This window comes from Anser anser (genome assembly GCF_964211835.1).
Source record: "Anser anser genome assembly, chromosome: 10".
In the NCBI taxonomy this organism is placed as follows: domain Eukaryota; kingdom Metazoa; phylum Chordata; class Aves; order Anseriformes; family Anatidae; genus Anser; species Anser anser.
Window position 1 is genome coordinate 20,084,393 of NC_139730.1, and position 19,237 is coordinate 20,103,629.

General features: G+C 39.4%; 1 protein-coding gene across 8 annotated transcripts in view; it reads left to right on the forward strand.

Moving 5' to 3' along the window:
• The window catches only part of MYO5A (myosin VA), a 103,956-nt gene that overhangs the window by 56,416 nt on the left and 28,303 nt on the right, over window positions 1-19,237 (forward strand). For all 8 annotated transcript variants that reach the window (XM_083850025.1, XM_083850027.1, XM_083850029.1 and 5 more), the window contains exons 12-23: window positions 2,437-2,577; window positions 3,329-3,454; window positions 5,893-5,976; window positions 9,352-9,513; window positions 9,789-9,886; window positions 10,554-10,640; window positions 10,740-10,848; window positions 12,011-12,222; window positions 13,186-13,342; window positions 16,946-17,185; window positions 17,702-17,950; window positions 19,075-19,168. In XM_083850025.1, coding sequence (XP_083706151.1) covers window positions 2,437-2,577; window positions 3,329-3,454; window positions 5,893-5,976; window positions 9,352-9,513; window positions 9,789-9,886; window positions 10,554-10,640; window positions 10,740-10,848; window positions 12,011-12,222; window positions 13,186-13,342; window positions 16,946-17,185; window positions 17,702-17,950; window positions 19,075-19,168 — 1,759 coding nt within the window. The remainder of the gene's footprint in view (window positions 1-2,436; window positions 2,578-3,328; window positions 3,455-5,892; window positions 5,977-9,351; window positions 9,514-9,788; window positions 9,887-10,553; window positions 10,641-10,739; window positions 10,849-12,010; window positions 12,223-13,185; window positions 13,343-16,945; window positions 17,186-17,701; window positions 17,951-19,074; window positions 19,169-19,237) is intronic.

Sequence of the window (19,237 nt, forward strand, 5' to 3'; positions counted from 1 at the left end):
GGCTGTGCTGCAGTACTTGAATAGCTTTGAACTATATATACAAGTGTACCTCAGTGGTGGTGCATATTTGCAGAACTGAATCACCCTGAGCAATTGTTTTTCCCAGCGGCGGGGACATACAACCAGGAGTAATGTGTGTTAGAACTGAGGCTAGCTTTCCAGCTCCAGGATGGCCTTCCTGTATTTATAGTGCTGCAGATGGTTTCAGCTCCATAAGCTAGACGTCATAGCTGCTAAAGCACAAGGTATTTCAGAGTTTTCCCAGCTCCACAGCAAAAAATCAGTCACTGTGAAAATAATAAGGTTTTACTTATTACTGGGATGGGATCGCTGTTCCCATCTTCTCCTTCCCACACATTTCACAAAGGATGGGGTGAAGGGGCTTTCGTATTGATCCCCTTCTAAGCTACCAAACAGCAAAAGGCAGGAGGATGCAGAAATATGGAAGTGGCAGCTTCTGTGCTGCTGTTTAAGAAAGCACAGCTTCAGGAAATTATGATAATTAAATATGTTGTTGCTTTGACAAATGTCACAACTTAGACAAACATGAAACTGTGACGTCTTGTCTATCTACAGCATGCATTTATTTTGTGATGCCTTGAACCTCTCCCAGTATTCAGCCACCCGATGTAAAAGCTTTGTACTTTTGTGCTGGCCAGGTCTTTGATAAGTCTTTACTCTCTGCTTCCCTACACTTGTGGGATCATGGAGGCGGTGTGCACTCTTCATTAATAGGTGCCCCAAAGCAAGTAGGCTGAAAGGAGCCCCAGGATGGCATGTTGGCCAAACCCTGTTGAGAGCAGCTTGCTCAGGGCCCTGCCTGGCTGAGTCTCACACATCTCCACAGCCTCTCCTGGCCACCCTTCTGGTGTCTGGCCACCCCCAGCCTAAAAAAGGCTTTTTGAGTCAAAACTGTGTGCCAACCTGTCCATGTCACCCTTCATCTTTCCCCTGGGCAACTCTGAAAATATTCTTCTCCACACCTGACCATTAGGTAGTCACAGACCACCAAGACGCCCTCTAGGCCTCCTCGTCCACGGGCTGAAGGAGCCCAGCTCCCAGGGCCCTGTGTGACAGCCCTGGCTGTAATGGTCGCCCACTACAGCTGGATCGTCATCATGCTCTAAATAAAATTAGGTCTGAAGACATTTTTCACCACAAAATTGCTAATTCCTTTCCAGTAAAGAAGTGGGTTTGTTTCCTTTCAGGGTTGAGATAGTTTGGATATGATACACCAATAAAATTTTATCATTTACTTTCCTGTCAGGAATTAACTTGCATGTAATGCAGCTGTTAAGTGGATGAGCATGGAAAGGCTCCCATGGGCGCTGTTAAGGAGTGCTGTTTTGGAAAGGACTGTGTTAAGCTAATGAAATAAAAGGGATAAACTGCTTTGTCAGGATAGCTTTCTGCTGTTTTACTGGAGTGTGCTGGAGAGCCAGAGGGTGTTAATGGCCTTCTGCACTGAATTAAGGGGGCAATTAATGCCGGTTCTGAGACTATAGGTGTTGCTGGTGGTCCCCTAAATAGTGCCACTAGTGCTGTTGTTCGGTGATTATTAGGATGTGTTCTGAATTTATTTTTGCTTGTCAGAGCAGTTAGTATACATTAAAATTTAAATGGGAGATAAAATTTAGTTTAAAATAACTGGAGTCAGCAGTCTTTTCATTTTTAAAAAGCATGCTTGTGCTATTAAGACCACAGTTTCCTTGTTTAATATTTTATCATCTTTTTTCCCTGAAGTTTAACTTTATCTTCTATGTACATTTTATTAAAGCTATGCAGGTTTTTTGTGATAATGCTTTTGAAAAAATATATAACTTCATTTTTATTGATCTTTGTACCAGATACATTTTCCACAAAATTTTGCTTAAATGATTTCTTGTGCTAATACTCTTAGAGTCATTCTTGGGCGGTTTTTGCTGAAGAGTATATTTTAGTATAATACGTCATCTCAGGAAAAAAAACTAACAGTCATTTGAGAGAAAATGGAACTCTGCTCTTTTACAAGAAAACACAGAAGTATTTATAGTGAAATTTTACTTGAAATAGAGCAGTATTCATAACTTCAGAATCATAAATGCATGGCACATCTCAGTTTATAACTTGCTGTTCCTGTACTCTACTGGTTTTTTTTGTTATTTTCAGAAAAAAGAGCTTATAGTAATTGTGGAGCAATATAGGAAAAAAATAGGAAAAAATAGACCTTATTTGCAGAGAGTATGGATGAATGATTTAATTTAGTCTGTTGGTTTTTAGGCCCAGAAAAAAAAAAGGTTCATTTGTCTTTCATACACTTGTTAAAAGGTTTATTCAGTTTAACTTGTACATCACTTGACAGCCTGGATTAATGTGACAAGATGAATTCAAGTGGGAGTTTGATGTATTTATTCTGCATTCTGTTTCACAGAAAACTGTTTTCTTTTTGCCCTGTAGCATGTCTTTAAGTTGGAACAAGAAGAATATATGAAGGAACAAATACCATGGACCTTGATTGATTTCTACGACAATCAGCCTTGCATCAACCTCATAGAGGCAAAAATGGGAATTCTGGATCTGTTAGATGAGGAGTGCAAGGTGTGTTTTCAAGTGCTTTTATCAACTAGAGCCTCACAGGGAAAACTCATCTGCATATAGCCAGTATTTTGACATTCTGCAGTTGATATGATTTAGAGAGCTTAAAAACGGAACTGGCGATTACAGGAGGATAAAAAATGATTTTTAGTCATGTTGCTTTTTTTTCCCCCCTCTCCTGCCTGTGAGTGTACCTGCAACTGTTTCTGGGTCTCTGATCAACCTTTGTTATGACTGTGTCAACTTTCCCCTTCCTGAGTGTAGCATAGCAGTCTTTGGTCCTGCTAAATTTCTGCAAGTCACCTCTTGCTTGGTGTTTCACCTTTTGTCTTTTATCTCGAGGTATGACAAGCCACATACTGGGCAAGGTGTGTGTTATTTTATTCAATGGAAGCTCAGCCTGGGTTCTTTGCATATCACAGCCTCTAGTGGTGGTGGATGAGTTCTGACCCACCAAAATACTGCTGTCAGATAACGTATCTCTGGGATCCTCACCCTCAGATGTGTGACACTGAAAGTATGATGAGCATTGTATGTGTTGCACAGCAGCTTTAGGGGCTGCACCAGTCCAGAGTATCTGAAAAGCAAGCATGTGGCGAGTTGCTGGCTGCCTTGTTTATGGCAGTACTGGAAATCCAAGCAGATAGAATTTGAAAGCAAATCACAAAATACTGTCCACTTCTCCTTAGTTTGTTTTACTACTGAAAAATTTTCAAGACATCTTAAATGTCTTTGTGTTTGTTCTCTTACACAGATGCCAAAAGGCTCGGATGACACTTGGGCCCAAAAACTATACAATACTCATTTGAATAAATGTGCCCTCTTTGAAAAACCACGTTTATCAAATAAGGCTTTTATCATCAAGCACTTTGCTGACAAGGTAAGGAGTTTTCTGCTGGTACCTCTTTTCGGAACTGAAGCTGCTGAGTGTGCGTGTGTGGGGAGAGGCCAGGGTGAGCGGCTGACCTGGGGAGCTGAGCTGCAGTGTGCCTGGCTTGGGGGAGCTTGTGCCCAGAAACTCCCTGGATGTGTACAGGCCAGCAGCTGGGCTGCCCTGCTGCCTGGTAAAACCTGTCAGCAGGTCAGATGATAAACTGAAGCTGTGGATTGACAGACGTTTCCATATCTAGTTGTGCCGTTGCAAGAAGTTATCAGCTCTGCATGTTTGTTACTACACCCTTAAATCTGCTGGTGTCTTCAGCTGATTGTTTCCTATCCCGTTGAGCCGCTTCAGCTGATGTAGTTTGAAGAGCAGGTTTTGGCTAATGCTGTTTGGTTTGTCGAAGTGGGGTAGGGAGTGCGCAGGAAGCGTTCCCCCTGGCCACGAGGCAGAAACACCAAGCTGAGAGGGTGACTAGTGGACAGCAGCCTAATTTTCTACTTGGTTTCCTGCAAAACGTGTGCCTGCTTGTACACGGGATCAGAAGAAAGTTGAGCTGACAGCTGTGCAGAGCCAGGAACACAAACAAGAGCTCCTGACTCCTATCACATGCTGTAACCACTAACTAGCCTTTTTTCAAAATGTAACAGCTTAGTGTGGGTCACAACATAACTGTATAAGTTCCAGTTACACTACAAAAGTAGACAAAATAGAAAATCATAAAGCTCACCAGAGATTGAGCTAAAGAGCAGCAATGAAATAATGCCAGTTTTGCTACCGTCTTAATGTGCAAACAGGCAGGAGGCTAACACACCCTGCTTCTTATCGCTCGAGCAGTATGTACTCTTCCCACCCTTAACCTCCACTGGCCAGCAAACAGCTGTTTCTAGCAAGCTGGACAATGGTTGCTCAGTGGAATGCACACACTGTCCGGCTCTGGCAGTGCACAGCCCAGCTGAGCAGGTCCTCAAGTTGAAATGAAAACAGAAAATCCAGTTTAAGATAACTGTCCTGTTAAACAAAGAAGCTGGCTCAGAATTTTGTCACCTTTGCCAAAAAACTTTGGTCACAGGCTTGGACAATCTCTGGGATTCTTATCAGAAGGTCTGGGTGTGCTGCCTTGAGGGACTGGAGGTCTTTTTTTGCCTCCTTTTGATTCACCCAGGTTCTTGAATTTATGCATAGAGGAGAGGTCCTCTTCTTGTCGATTTCGGTGTTAGCTTAAGGAAAGTAACAAGATCTCTGTAACTGCTTAGATTTCTGAGTTCTGTTTTATTTGGTACATGATAGAACAAGAAGGATTTAATTAATATGTGTTTACCTGAATGCATACAGACGTCTAAAGGGAAACATGAAACTGTAGCTGGCATGTTAAGAAATTGCGTGTTGTCTTCTGTCATCTTTTTCTGGGAGAAAGCGGAGATCCTGCTGCCCTCTCGTGGCATTGTTTCCCGCACAAAGAACATAAATGGTACCCGAAGTAATATTCAGAGTGGGCCTCGACTTGTGGGCAGACCTTGGAGAACTCCTCCAATTTGTTTCCCCCATCAGAATTTTTTTAAGTTTTTTGCAGGTTGTGGAATAGCTTAGTTATGTAAGCACTGCTAAATGGCTTTTCCTTAAAGAGAGTCTGTTGATGGGTATCAATCTATGCTCAGAAAGAGCAAAATTGGCATAAGGGTCTGCTCTTGTATTTTATAGCCCTGCACTTCTGCTGATACAAAATCAGAGTGAGATCTTTAAGGAGAGTTAGAATACTTAATTAAATTCTAAGGTGTAGACTTTTGATGATAGCTTTCTATTTTGTTCAGCCTGGAATTAGGACTGTGAAATACTAGGTTTATGTTTGAAGCTCTGACCATTCTTCGATACAGAACCTATGGCCCCTGTGATAGAAGATTGTTGTGTATTGTCACACCACACAGACTTTTTATTGCTTCTGGAAGTAATAGCCTTTCCGATTACAAATGAGGCATTTTCATAATAAGTTGCAGGCAGATTTTCTTAGTGCCTCTCAGCTAATGAGATGAGAGACTTTGTTCTCAGTTGCATCTGGATTTCACACAATTTTGCAGCCCTGATAACTTCAGTGAAGGAGATGTTTGACACAGATTTTGATACTTCACCTTCATGGTAACCATCCATTCATGCTGTCTTTACCATAGACATCTCTCTGCAATGAAATACATATAGTATAATGCAATAATAGTATTAATCTCTATACGTGCTAGTGTTTTACACTTACTGGAAAGCACTGTCTCTGAGCAAAATCTGTATTTAACAAAGATGCACTTGGGAGATGATATTTTCAACATCCACAAGAATTATGGTTTAATGTGGATGTTACAGCTGGTAAATTCTATGCAAAAAATATTCTTATTTGATACTTTTAATACTTACTAGTACTAATACTTTTTTTGTAAAATTACTGTTTTCAGGTGGAATATCAATGTGAAGGCTTTCTGGAGAAGAATAAAGACACAGTTTATGAAGAACAAATTAAGGTCCTCAAATCAAGTAAGGTTAGTATGAGGATTATTTTTTCTTCTTCTGCAGTTATGATGCCTTGAGTTAAGGGTCATATGAAATTTCTCATAAATCCAGGGAACTTTTCTCCCTTAATATCAGATCGGCTGAAGGTGAACATAGTTTGTGTCACATTTACTTGTTTATCCACATGGATTTAGAAAGTCTTGTAGCTGAATTTTGCTCCAGCTAAGATTTGCCTATATATATCCACTGATTTCAGTGGGTCAAAATTAACCCCTTTTTTTTCCTAACATACTATAGTAGTATAGGAAGGCTTAGCAGTTAAGCCTTTTTTAGTCTGAAAACAGAAAGTGCTTGTCTACGGCTTGACAACTGAGCAGAAAATTTCTGCAGGGGAGACAAGTTCTGTTCTAGAGGTGAGATGAGAAGGGAGGGAAATCCCTAGACCCTAACGACATGAACCAGAATTTACCGAGCCTTGCCTTGTTGGTGTCTATGACCGATAAATAACATATGAGTAGAAATATGCTGCATGAAGAAATATTATAGAACAAGCCTTCAATTGTATTGTCTGTGTTTTTTATGTCAAAAATGCTGGTTGTGCTCTTCTGAAATGTAAAGGCAATTAACTTAACGTTGCAGTCTGATGGCCCTTGGGAATTTGCTAGCTGTAATGGCCCAGGAAGTTTGGTATCAAGGACAGACTATTTAAAATTACACTATCAGGAAATCCAACACGTTCTTTGTTTATGTTGTGAGCAGATTGATGAAATTAAATGATTAAAATGTGTAGTGTAAAAAAACTACAGCAGGCTTTCCACTGAGAGAAGCACTGAAATGTCTTAAGTCAGTCACTTTGCCTTGGAGAGGCACTGCAGCACCCAGGAGGCTGCTGGGTCCAGCTGCCTGCCAAGCGCAGGCTGGGCCACGCAGGGGCAGCACACTGGGCAATGCTGCTGGGGCAGGGTGGAGACAGCTGCCATAACAGCATCGTAACTGCTTGGGCAGACTTGGTATGTTGAGTCAGTTCAGTCTGAATGCTAATAAACAAGACAGTTTTCCCAATGGTAAATTTTACCAAAATGAGTGTTTTCCCCCAAACATTTAAAATTTGAAGAATGTTTCATTTTTATTTTTCAGCAGGCCCTCTTTATTAGTATTTGCTGTAGGATTATATTGCTGATTTTTATTCTTTTTTGTTGTTGCTGTTCTCTGGGTTTGCTGTACACATTCAACAGAAGGTAATTCTGAAATGAATGCATCATCTGTCATCCTGCCCATGCATGCTGTTGCTTCTAGGGGTTTGAGCATACAGCTTGAATGCTTCTTTGCTCTCCAAAGTGCATGACACACACTGCTCTTGGCAGACACTGTAGTGTTTAGTTATATATTTTGGCCTTCTCTTTAAATCCACCCACAGTACCTATTTGAACTAGCTCAGTTTCCATGCATGTGTCATGAAAGTAGCACAACAGTCCTTAGCTTTTATGCTTGCTACTGGCATGTTGTTAAGATATTCTGTTGTGGTTCTGGATATTGAAAGACATTGTAAGATTATGTTAGCAGAATGTCTGTTAAGTCATCTGAAAAAAATTACAGGGTAAAAATGCTTGCTTGTGTTCTACTGTGTGAATTGTCTGCCCTTTGATCAGTGTTTTCTCTCTCTTTGAACACTCCTTGTGTTCTGCAAAACAAAGAAAAGCGATAAGATAGGAAAAACCCAACCCAGACCAGAATATAAATGCCCCCACAGTGTGGATCTTCTCAGCCATGCTCTGCTGTTGACCTCTGCTGCAGAAGGCAGTTGTGCCTTTCTTCTGTATGCAATAACTGAGGCAGCATCTATGAAAATGGTAACTTTGAAATGTACTTGCCTGTTTTTACAGGTGGGCTTTCACAGGGTTAGAAAGAGGGAAGGAATGAGACTTATGTGCTTGATAGCTTAGAAAAGCTCATCCATCCCCAAACCAGACACTGGGGACCTTTTCCCCACCTGCACCCATGTTTTATTAGGGCATCAGTAGTTTCAGACAAAGCGTATTACATTCAAATAAGTTTCTGTATGGAATGAAAGGACTTGACTGTGTACCTCAGATAGCTGCACACACAGCTTCACTCCATCTGACTGCAGGCAGCTGAATGAGGTGGTGGTGGCCTGGTTATCCTAAACTATTTGTTGAGTCAGTGGAAGGAGATGGGCTAAATCACCCCCTGGAGATGTCATTCTTCCACCTGTCACAGAGGTAATCTAAGGTGACTGCTCCTGACCTGGCAGACTCAGGTGAGATAAATCTGAGCTGTGATACTCCTCTTTTAGTTCAGGGATTTAGGATATCTCCATAGCATTCATACTCATATTAAGCTGAAGTGCTGTGCTAGATGCTACTGAGAAACATTTGATGCCTTCTGCTAGCCCATCTGGCACAATCACAAAGCACAATACCATTTTGTTGCCCAGCATGTTTCATTGGATATCGTTCATGCTCACTAAGTTTTATAAGGCAAAAACAATTTTTTTATTTTTTAGGTTGTACTTAGCCCAAGCACTTTCTAGTACTGAAAATTGAATGCTCCTATCTCTTGGGAGAAAATGCACAGATGTTAGATTAAAGATTATTCATTGACAGGTAGAGACGTTCAGATTTTCTTTCTTTTACAATGCTTCTGAAGAGATAAAAATTTTTGGTAGAAAGACCTTGTGGTATTATTTTTAGTTACAAGTTACTTCAAAGCAGCTATTATGTAGGGGTGTATTTTATAGTCATTAGAGAAAGGGAACCAGAAGCTCTGAATGATATTTGGAAAGATTGGTCAGCTTTTTCTTCTGTTCTCACTGGCCTGAGAGTAGCTCTTCAGTCATATGAATTTGGCTGATAGGTTTTTTTAGTTGATGGTTCCTCTTTTAAGTTTGTTATTTCAATTTAGATTGATAAAGGAGGAACATTTTTTGTTGCCTGTTGGGTTATTCAGTGTCCTAGATATTTCTCAATCACTTAAAGGAATCTTATGCACCACTGGAATATGAAAAGACCCTGTTGTTTCCTTCCTACATCAAAGCAGCCAGATACAATTGCAGCTGGTACTTATGAAACTGCTGTCAGTATCTAGCATTTTCACACGGAAACTATTGCTGCTCTATGAAAAAATACTCAAATCAGAACTTTATCGTCAGAAGGAGACTCACTGATCAAAACCACAAAGTTTTTAGTGTTAAATCCTGGCCCACTCACTACACTACTAGCTTGAATGAATGCTCTTTTACATTTTTTGTCCCTGTTATTGCTATGTGAAGTTGAAGAAAACAGTATTTACAAAAACTGAGCCTGGATTGTAACCACCTTAAACACAAATGGGTGCCATCACTTGCTAGATTCTTACCCTCTGTATTTTTTCTGCTCTTACACCAGTTTAAGCTGCTACCAGAGTTATTCCAGGATGAGGAGAAGGTGCTCAGTCCCACATCAGCAACCCCTTCAGGCCGTGTGCCGTTGTCTCGAACTGCTGTAAAACCAGCCAAGGCCAGGCCAGGGCAAACAAGCAAGGAACATAAGAAAACTGTGGGGCATCAGGTGAGTTTGAAGATCCAGATTTAAAAGTAATGTTTCTGAATTTTACTCCCATAAAGCCTAACATTTAGACGTCTCACTGTAATACAGTTAACCTGAAGACGGTACCTGAAACTAAAACCTGTTGTCATAACAGAAACAAGTTGGTGTTGTGTTTACTACCAAAAACATTATTACAAGTTAGCATGTATCCCTCAACCTGCTTCCTAAGATTATTTCAAATGTGACTGAGATTCCTGAGGTTATTCCCTGATGTTTCTCCCTTCTTTTTCAAAAAGTTCCGAAACTCTCTTCATCTGCTGATGGAAACTCTGAATGCTACAACTCCACACTACGTGCGCTGTATTAAACCTAACGACTTCAAGTTTCCGTTCACGTAAGCTGTTTCATGTATGGTTTGTATAGGCCTGTGAAAGAAGGGAATTGCACAAGGACTCACAGGATTGAGGCTCTGCTAAACATTGCTCACTCAGAAACGAAGTGGTGTGTTTCATTTCTGTTGTTATGTACTCATTGTGCATTAGTATGTGTACTTACAGCAGGAGATGTTTTGGGTTGAATGGAGGGAGAAGTACTTTATGAGCATTTTTCGTTGTGTGATAATATATGAGAAAAAATACCTGCAAATTCATTTTTAGCTGTTTTGAATTTGACTGACAGTATATGTAACAGTTGATGGAATTTGCTTTTGCAGATTCCGTTGTTTCCTTATTTCCAGTTATTCCTTACCTTTTTTTTTTTTTCATATATTAACTTGCTTAGAACTTTCTCAAATGTGTGCTTAATATCTGGGCTCACAAAGACCTCCATGACCATGGGTATCAGGCAGACTGGTGAGAAGTGGGATGGGTCAAGATAAGCATTTGGAGCAACTGACAGGCTCAAGCGATTCTGAATTCCCCAGTCAGAATGTCATCCATTATTGCTGAGTTGTGGAAGCACTGCCTGGACTTTCTATCCAATCATCACATCCCACAGATCCAAAGGGACCATGTAAGACAAGACTAACTTCACACTCACAGGCTCTTTTTATTCCTACATAGATTTGATGAAAAGCGGGCAGTGCAGCAGCTGAGAGCTTGTGGTGTCCTGGAGACCATCCGAATCAGTGCAGCTGGCTTTCCCTCAAGGTGTGTTCGTTGCTTTTTAGATTGCTTTCATCTATAGCTGTTCTTCTTAAGAGAGTTGTTCATTGTGAGGACTGACACTATCTCTGTTTTATGGAACAGGTGGACGTACCAAGAGTTCTTCAGCCGTTACCGTGTTCTGATGAAGCAGAGAGATGTCCTTGGAGATCGAAAGCAGACATGTAAAAATGTCCTGGAGAAGCTAATTCTGGTACTAGACGTAGTGCTTAGAGCATTTGGAATTTGAAAGAATAAAGATAGGTCTCCTTGCTCAGCACTGTCAGCCTTTGTCATTACCTCAACAGCCCCTTGCTTTACCTCCTTCCTTCTGTTGTAGCCCTATATTTCCCTGCATTGCATGTCCTATGACATCAACACAGCCAAGTTGCACCCAAACTGATGGGCTTTCTTAAGGATCAATGAGCAGTGGAGGACGGCAGTGTCCAAAGAGACAATTCTAAGTATTTCTCAAATAGAAGGTGGTTAATCAAGACTTACTCAGACATACAGGTTAATAAGAGAAAGAAAGAATGTTTACAAAGATATAAAAGCAAGAAAATTTTCCTTGCTGAAGTGCAACTCTAGTAGTAGGAAGTTTATGGAAAGAAGAAGAATAAATACTCTTCAGGCAGGTTGGAGTTTGGCTTTCTAAACTCTTAACTAAAATCTTATGGTATGTGCGCGCACACACACACAAAATCTTAACGTATCCTAAACTGAAGCTCTTTGCCATTCATTTCAACTTGACATCAATAAATCAACAAAATTAATCTTTTTTTTTTTTAATCATACCTTTGTATACTCTTAAAGTTTATCTCCAAGGAGTACTACAGCCATACAAAGATAAAAATATTACTCTCTTTTTGTTTTAGTTCTGAAATTTCAGATGTGTGTGAGCAGCATAGATATGTTTTGTTTTGGCTTAGTTCTGGTGGCAGTAAATGATGAGTACATATTTGAAGCCTGAGCTATTTCCTTTCTACTGTGTAATACGGTTGAAGATGGACCACTGGGAGGGGCCATCTACTGTTTAAGCAAGAAATTACAAATGTGCAATATTGTTTTCATCCTCTGGGCCCGTTTTTCACCTCTTACAGCCTTCCATATCATCTAGACTTGGGTGTTCTTGTTTAAGCAAATACCCTATGTTATTCCTTTAGGCCCTACTTGTGGCCTTATTGTATTAATTTGTTAACAGAATCATATAGAGAAACTCCTTTCCTCCACTAGCCAATACAAGTCTAGATTTACTTGAAGTATTACACAGCTAAATTTACCTCTTTACTAACTGTACTTTAATTTAGCCTTCATGCCTTTTTTAATCCACTAACATTTAATGCTGTAACTGATCATCTTTTTACCTTTGAAAATAGGACAAGGATAAGTACCAGTTTGGTAAGACAAAAATATTTTTTCGGGCTGGTCAAGTAGCCTACCTGGAAAAAATAAGGGCAGATAAGTTGAGAGCTGCCTGTATCCGCATCCAAAAGACAATCCGAGGCTGGCTGATGAGAAAGAAGTACATGCGTATGAGGAAGGCTGCCATCACCATTCAGAGATATGTCAGAGGGTATCAAGCACGATGGTAAGCAGCACTCTTGGGAAAATCCACACTAGCCTTGATTCAGATCCCTTTAAGTAGGACATTTAAATGTGATACATTTGCTCTCTCCTTCCTATGCTGGCTGACAGGAAATGATTTTCCAGGGAAATTAAGGAAATTGAATATAATGAGTGTGTCTGTCCTGCCTGTTTTTGACCTTCATAAGAAGATGGTAGCACCCCGGACAGATGGTGCTTACAACAGTATGTTGTTAGAGGGAGCAGAGTAAAAGTAATACTAGGAGATATGTCTGCAGGTGAGGTAAAGCAGGACTTCTGGTTGAATTGTTATTGCCCGGTTTCCACATGCACTCGTAACTGGGTCTGTCCTGCTGGAGAAGCTATTTGTCATCCAGGGTGCAGCTGTGAAGGGAGATACATCAGCCAGAGTCATTTGTTTGGGTTTACACCTGAGGAATGGCTCTTCATAAGCCAGAAAAAAAGAGTAGGAGTGAAGGTAGCATCATTCAAAGACAAGGTGGTTATGGAGACTGTAAGAATTTACTTTGGGAGAGAGGCTTATGTCAAGATGCTTTGCAATTTTCTTGCTGAGAAGACTGAGTATGAGCAACCATTTTCTATATGTTGAGGTTAGGAGAGGAAGTCTGGAAGTGGAAATAGTTTTAAAGCTGAAGAAAAGGTGGTGAGAAATGAAGCCAAATTTATTTTGTCAGTTCAATAGCACAGTTTTTAGAAGAAGTGAAAACATTTCGTGGAAAACCTTGCAAGATTTTTGTTCGTCATTCTGTAATACTGCCATAGGGTAGAATAGCAAGTATATATGCAGTACTACTGACAGCACTAGGAAGAAAGTGAAGTAGCTCTTAGAATGTAGTAGCTCTAGTGAATGTAGCTCTTAAGAGAGAGGGTGAAGTTAAAGGATGTAAAAATAGTATTCAAATGTTGGAAAATAATTACAGGTATTACTGTAATCTTTCTTGTATAGCTATGCCAAGTTCCTACGGCGAACACGGGCTGCCATCACTATTCAGAAGTTCCACCGTATGTATGTGGTCCGGAAAAGATACCAATGCATGCGAGATGCTACTATTGCTCTTCAGGCTCTCTTAAGAGGTTACATGGCCAGAAACAAGTACCAAATGGTAAGAAATCTTAGTGTTTTACCTCTTCACTCTAACTTTATTTCCACATACCTTCGGGATGAAGCTGCTCTGTTGTGTTCACTTGGGAGTCTGAAATGTGTGTGCGTGCTGTTATGCATAGTGCTCAAACAAAATATCACAGTGTGGATGGAAAGATAACACATGAAAATCAGAAAGATCTGATACTGCAATCAATGAACTAGTCATTTTAGAGGTATTCACATTGTCATCTAATATGCATACGTAGGCTTCCCATGCAGTCAGTGGAGTATCTTACAGGGATTTACAGACTTACTCTTCAGAAAACTTTTTCATTCATTACGTAGAATATAGAGGCACTTAAAATAAATATTGAAAATAAGCTAGTGTGGATATGTCTCTGTGAGTCCAAATCAGTATTGCTTACATCCATATATATACATGATGCAGTATCCTGTCCCATCTCTAATTTCAGAGAATTTGTGAAATTATGTCAGGGTTAAGAGAAAATACTGAAGGACATGTATATTAGCATGGAGATACCCACAAAAATAGGAAATTAAAACTTTAGCATGTTCTTGTTTTGTATATATTGATGTTGGTTTTGTTTTGGAGATAAATTGCTGTGACCCTGTCCAAGTGATACTGATGACATTTTTCCTGACTATGCTTGATTAAAAATTAAAATTCTTTTGAGAAATTAGAATTTTCTCTTCAGTTGTTACAGGGCTGGAAACAGAATTATGATTCAAATGCTTTGATTACAAAATGCCAGCATTTCTGACACTTCCGTCTATGAGCGAATTGTTTTAACTAAGCTCAAATGCCAGCCTGTTTTTCACTGAAAATTTACCCAAGAGTTCTATTTTTTCCTAAGCAGCCACATAGTGAAAATGTAAAACTGAAGGCTAACTAGTGCTTATGTTGCACACATTTTTCTTATATTTGAATTTTTATATATTTTTCATTTGTATTCAAGTTGCCTACATAGTCACATGCGCACATGTCTAAATTATATCATCCTCTCATATACTAACCAGGATGTTTGAAAACAAGCAATCCGTGATCAAAATTTTTGACTAGTAAGTTCTGTTCACTGTGCTTGACTCAACTGTCTTTTGTGCAAGTATTTATTATTAGAATTTTTAGCATTTTCAGCATTAGTAACCATATTTTATGTTGTTAGATGGTCAGATATGTTTTCAACAGTGACCTGACACTGATAGATGTGACAGTGAGACACAGGTTGCAGCAAAATATGGACTAAAGGCCATCCTTAGGAAAATGGTAGCTGGTTCAGTGTGCCTGAAGAAACTCTTGTGAGTGATAGACACCACATCTGTCCTGTAGCACAATGCTATTTAAATCTGTTTTATTCCTTTTAATAGAGATGGTGGATTTCTGGAGGTATCATTGTTAAGAAGTGGTTGGACTTGCCTGTCAGGGAATGTCCCCCTGGAGCAGTGAATTACTCACCGTAGTAAAACACAAAGTTCATAACATGGATGGAAAGTGCGTGATGTGTGTCTGACGTGTTGTGTAGATATTGTCCTCATAAGGTGGAATTTCATTAAGGCTGAGACACAGGGATGCACAGAGAGAGAAGCACAAGCTCTGTGTGCCATGCAAAGATAAACATGGCTGTTCTGAGGTTCATGCTGATTGCAGATGAGTGAAACTGAAAGATTGTACTATGACTGCACCCTTGGGCTGAGCTGTGACTCTGTAAGTAATATATGGTACACGTGTTGTTCGTTAGGATTGTGAAAGGTATCTGTTGTTGTTTTTATAACAGAGGACAGGGGTTGGCGGTCACATGACTAGCACAAGGAATTTAAAATGGTTGAATCATCTATTTCACACATTCCGGGGAAAGCTTCTGCCCAAGACTTTGTGATGTGCTTGTCAGTTTAAGAAGGAATTTAGTTCCTTCACAGCTTTTGTAAAAGTTCTCTGGTAAAATACCTGATAAATTAAGCAACTTTTCTGATACTCTCACCTTACGTTGGAGTGTACCATTTCATTACTGGATTACATGGGTGTGAGAATTCACTGGCAGATGAAGACCATCCCTGCACAATGGAGGTATTCAGTGTGACTTGTTGCTTTCAAACTTGAGGTGAAAATGTTGTTGAACTCTAGTTGTATTTTAGTTGTTAAGGCATCCGCGGGTAACATGAAGGACTATTTCAGGAAACATTTAAGGAGGAGGCAGGAATGCTAATTGTGTGACACGCAGTCAGAAGGACTTTGGCATTTAACCTTGCTGTACTTTCAAGAGATATACTTCCTTACCTAGGTGTGCTTTTTAGTCAAGTGCTGATGTTTCAAGTCTTTTGTTTTTTCTTTAAAAATGAATGCGAAGGGAGTATATCTAAAAATGTAGTGTTTTGCTAGTGCACCTTTTAAATTAATTGATCTGAAAATGTAACTCTTCTAACACATTTCAGTTCATTTGCTAAACAGTATGAAAGAAAATAAAAATATATTGCACTACTAGGTTGTTTTATTAGCTTTATGGTAAATCCCTGTAAGTATGTAACTATCAAATCCAATAAGTAATACAAAATCCTAAGTAGTTTTGCTCTTCAGAATAAACTGTTCAATTTGCAGAAGCTTTTTTTTTTTTTTTAAGTGAACTCTAAAGTTCTCAGAGTCCTGGAAGCCTTGTGGTTTTGGGCAGGCTCTCCCAGCCTAGCTGTGGTCTGCTGGAATTCAGGTGCTCCAGACCTGGTAGATCTCTGATTGAATCCATGGGTGAAGGATCCAAAAACACACAAAATCTTCATAGTGGAAATCTCTGGCTGACACAGTGACAATGGTTACTGACATTCTTGATTTTTTTTCATTAAAAGTGATTTTTTAAAAATAGTTACTACTAATTTTTTTTTTACAACTCAAAACTATGGTTAAAATTTCTGCCATGATATGAGTTGGAATTAAAACAGCATAAAATTTCTGATTAGAATAAATGGAGAAAAAAGTATTTTTCCATGCTGGCAAATATAAGAAAAGGCCAGAAAAGCAAACAAACAAACAAAAAAAAGCTTACCGGAACTTTTAGTTTAGTCAGCTAGTCTATTGTATCGCTGTTATTAGAAGCTGCTGTAATATACTCTGAGTTATAGTGTGTAATAGCTGCATTATATATCAAGCGTAGTGATTTTTAAACTGTATATTGATGAATTCTGTGTTGCATATGTCAATGCTTCCAGGAAGTTTAAAAGAGGCAGCAAAAAAAAAAAAATATAGTCATCCGGATTCTATTTGTAATCTTGCCAACAGGTACCATGTATTTTTGTAATTACCTTGATCTTACTTCAACACAAAGGAATGCCTGGTTCTTCAACATGTCTCCAGTTCTTTTTCTTCTCATGTTTTAAATTTCATTTCTTTTTCATTTTATTGTCTTTTATCTTCTTTATTCCCACCTTCTTTTACCGTTCTGTTTTTAAAAAATTCATTCCATATTCCTTTATTTTACTATTCATCATTAGTTTCTCTTTTCAGACTAAGGTGTCTCTAAATACATCATCTTTACACCTCTCATTATGGAGTCTATTTAACTGAGCAGGTGTCGTTTCTAACCCTAATACCCCTTGTGGTGTTTTTCCTTAACTGTAGATGCTTCGAGAGCACAAGTCTATTATTATTCAGAAACATGTAAGAGGCTGGCTGGCTCGTGTGCACTACCGTAGGACCTTGAAGGCAATTGTTTACTTGCAATGCTGTTACCGGCGCATGATGGCGAAGAGGGAGCTAAAGAAACTGAAGATAGAAGCTCGGTCTGTAGAACGCTACAAGAAGCTTCACATTGGCTTGGAGAACAAGATCATGCAGCTGCAGCGAAAAATTGATGAGCAGGTAAAGCTCAGGGAAAGCGTTTGCAAGTCTTTTATTTTCTTCACTAGCACTGTGGACACGCATTGAAAAATACACTGAATTTTCATTGCGAGGCATCAGTTCTCTTCTCTGCTGAAGAACACTGATAGAAGAGAAAGGTAACCACACTAGAAATGAAACAGTAGAGCATCCATTTGTATCTCTCAGAAGCAATGAGAGAAAACATCTGCTCCCTTAACTTCAGTATTTCATATGAAGCACTTTAGTTGCTCAGGTTAAGGGGAAGGTGAGATGATCGTGTTTGGTGTATGCAAGCTCTTTGATTTTTGTTCGGGTTGTTAATGTGTAGGCTTAGAGACTGGACTGTTCTGTCACCCCTTTAAGCAATTCTGCTGCAAAAACAGGCTGAAGCTTTTTTGGAAGTGGGGAAACTGCTGTTTTGTTCCCCTGTCTGGGTATATTTTGTAGGCAACTAGAAAGCTCCCTTAATCCAGAAATTCTCCAACTGCTGCTATGTCTCTGTTGTGTTTTGCAAAGAACAAAGAGTACAAATCTCTGCTGGAGAAACTGAACAGCCTGGAGATTACGTATAGTACAGAGACAGAGAGACTTCGGAGTGATGTGGAGAGGCTTCGGATGAGCGAGGAAGAGGCTAAGAATGCAACCAACCGTGTTCTCAGCCTTCAGGAGGAGATTGCTAAGCTCCGGAAGGAGCTGCACCAGACTCAGTCTGAGAAGAAGACCATTGAGGAATGGGCAGACAAATACAAACATGAAACTGAGCAGGCAAGTATGCAGTCTCCAGGTACATGAGCTGATTTACAGAGGCCTGGTCGCCACTCGGGTTTTGCGCAGACTTAACTGCTTCAGTTGTGTAACTGTTATTTTTACAGTATTTTTATGGAATGCTATACCAGTACAACCCTAAATAGGCTTGATACCTAAATAACTGCACCTATGCGAGAAGAATATAGTAAACATATATTGTATGTAAACACATGCATTCGGTCTATTCAGATTTTTATATTGAAAGTATTTGCAAAATTAAATACCCAAACTCACTCAATTATTCCAAGACAACATATTCATACCAATAAATCATTTTACCTGCCTGAAGAGCATAATTGTATAGATGTCAGAAATCTGTCCCCTACACAGTATTCAATGGTACCTACTTATATCCTGTCTAATTTAAATAATCAGCCTACTAAGCACTCTGTGCAGACAATCTAGTTCAGCAGGTTTTGACTAGCCCCTTATCTTTGCTTTAACCATGAATATTTCAAACGAGTTGTTCCCTGTCACAGTTACTTGCTGATATGGTACAAATTTTAAATATCGGAAGAGCTATTCCAGTGTTATGTGACCCTGCAGTGAAGCGTTTCAAGATTAGATGAATATAAGGAAAAATATTAATTGATGAAGCGAAGTGAATGTTAATATCCGTAAACAGAAATAAATAAGTAACTGGCAGACCTGGGCACAGTTAAAGTGGCACAACTTTTGGGTGGAGGCGGGATTTTAGATTATGCTGTTACCAAATGCAATGGAATGTACAACAGAACTACCGAACTTGTTTCTGTTTTAGGAATATATTTATTTTAGAAACAAACTACATCTTTGGGACTTCACTGGAAAATGTTATGGCACAGTGGATGTGTTTAAGGCAGTTTTGGTATCTGATCAGAAATGGGGCAAATGCAGAACATGGGAGAGAATCTGCAGTGGGATATATTTAAGAAAGTAATTTCAGAAATGAAGATGTCATAATTTAGCTCACTGATTTCATTCTCTGAGGAACCACTAAAAGTCTAAGTATTTGAACTCTTACAACAAGTCTGTAGTTTCTTTTGGAGCTGTTGAAGGAAGATTAACTGCATTCTGAGTCAAATATTTTATTATTTTTGTAGCTGGTATCGGAACTGAAAGATCAGAACACATTACTGAAAACAGAAAAGGAGGAGCTGAACCGCCGCATCCACGACCAGGCAAAAGAGATAACAGGTTGGTGCTGTTCTCTTTACTTGGATTTTGTACTTCATGTTACTTTGTAAAGCTGTGCTCCACTGTCTG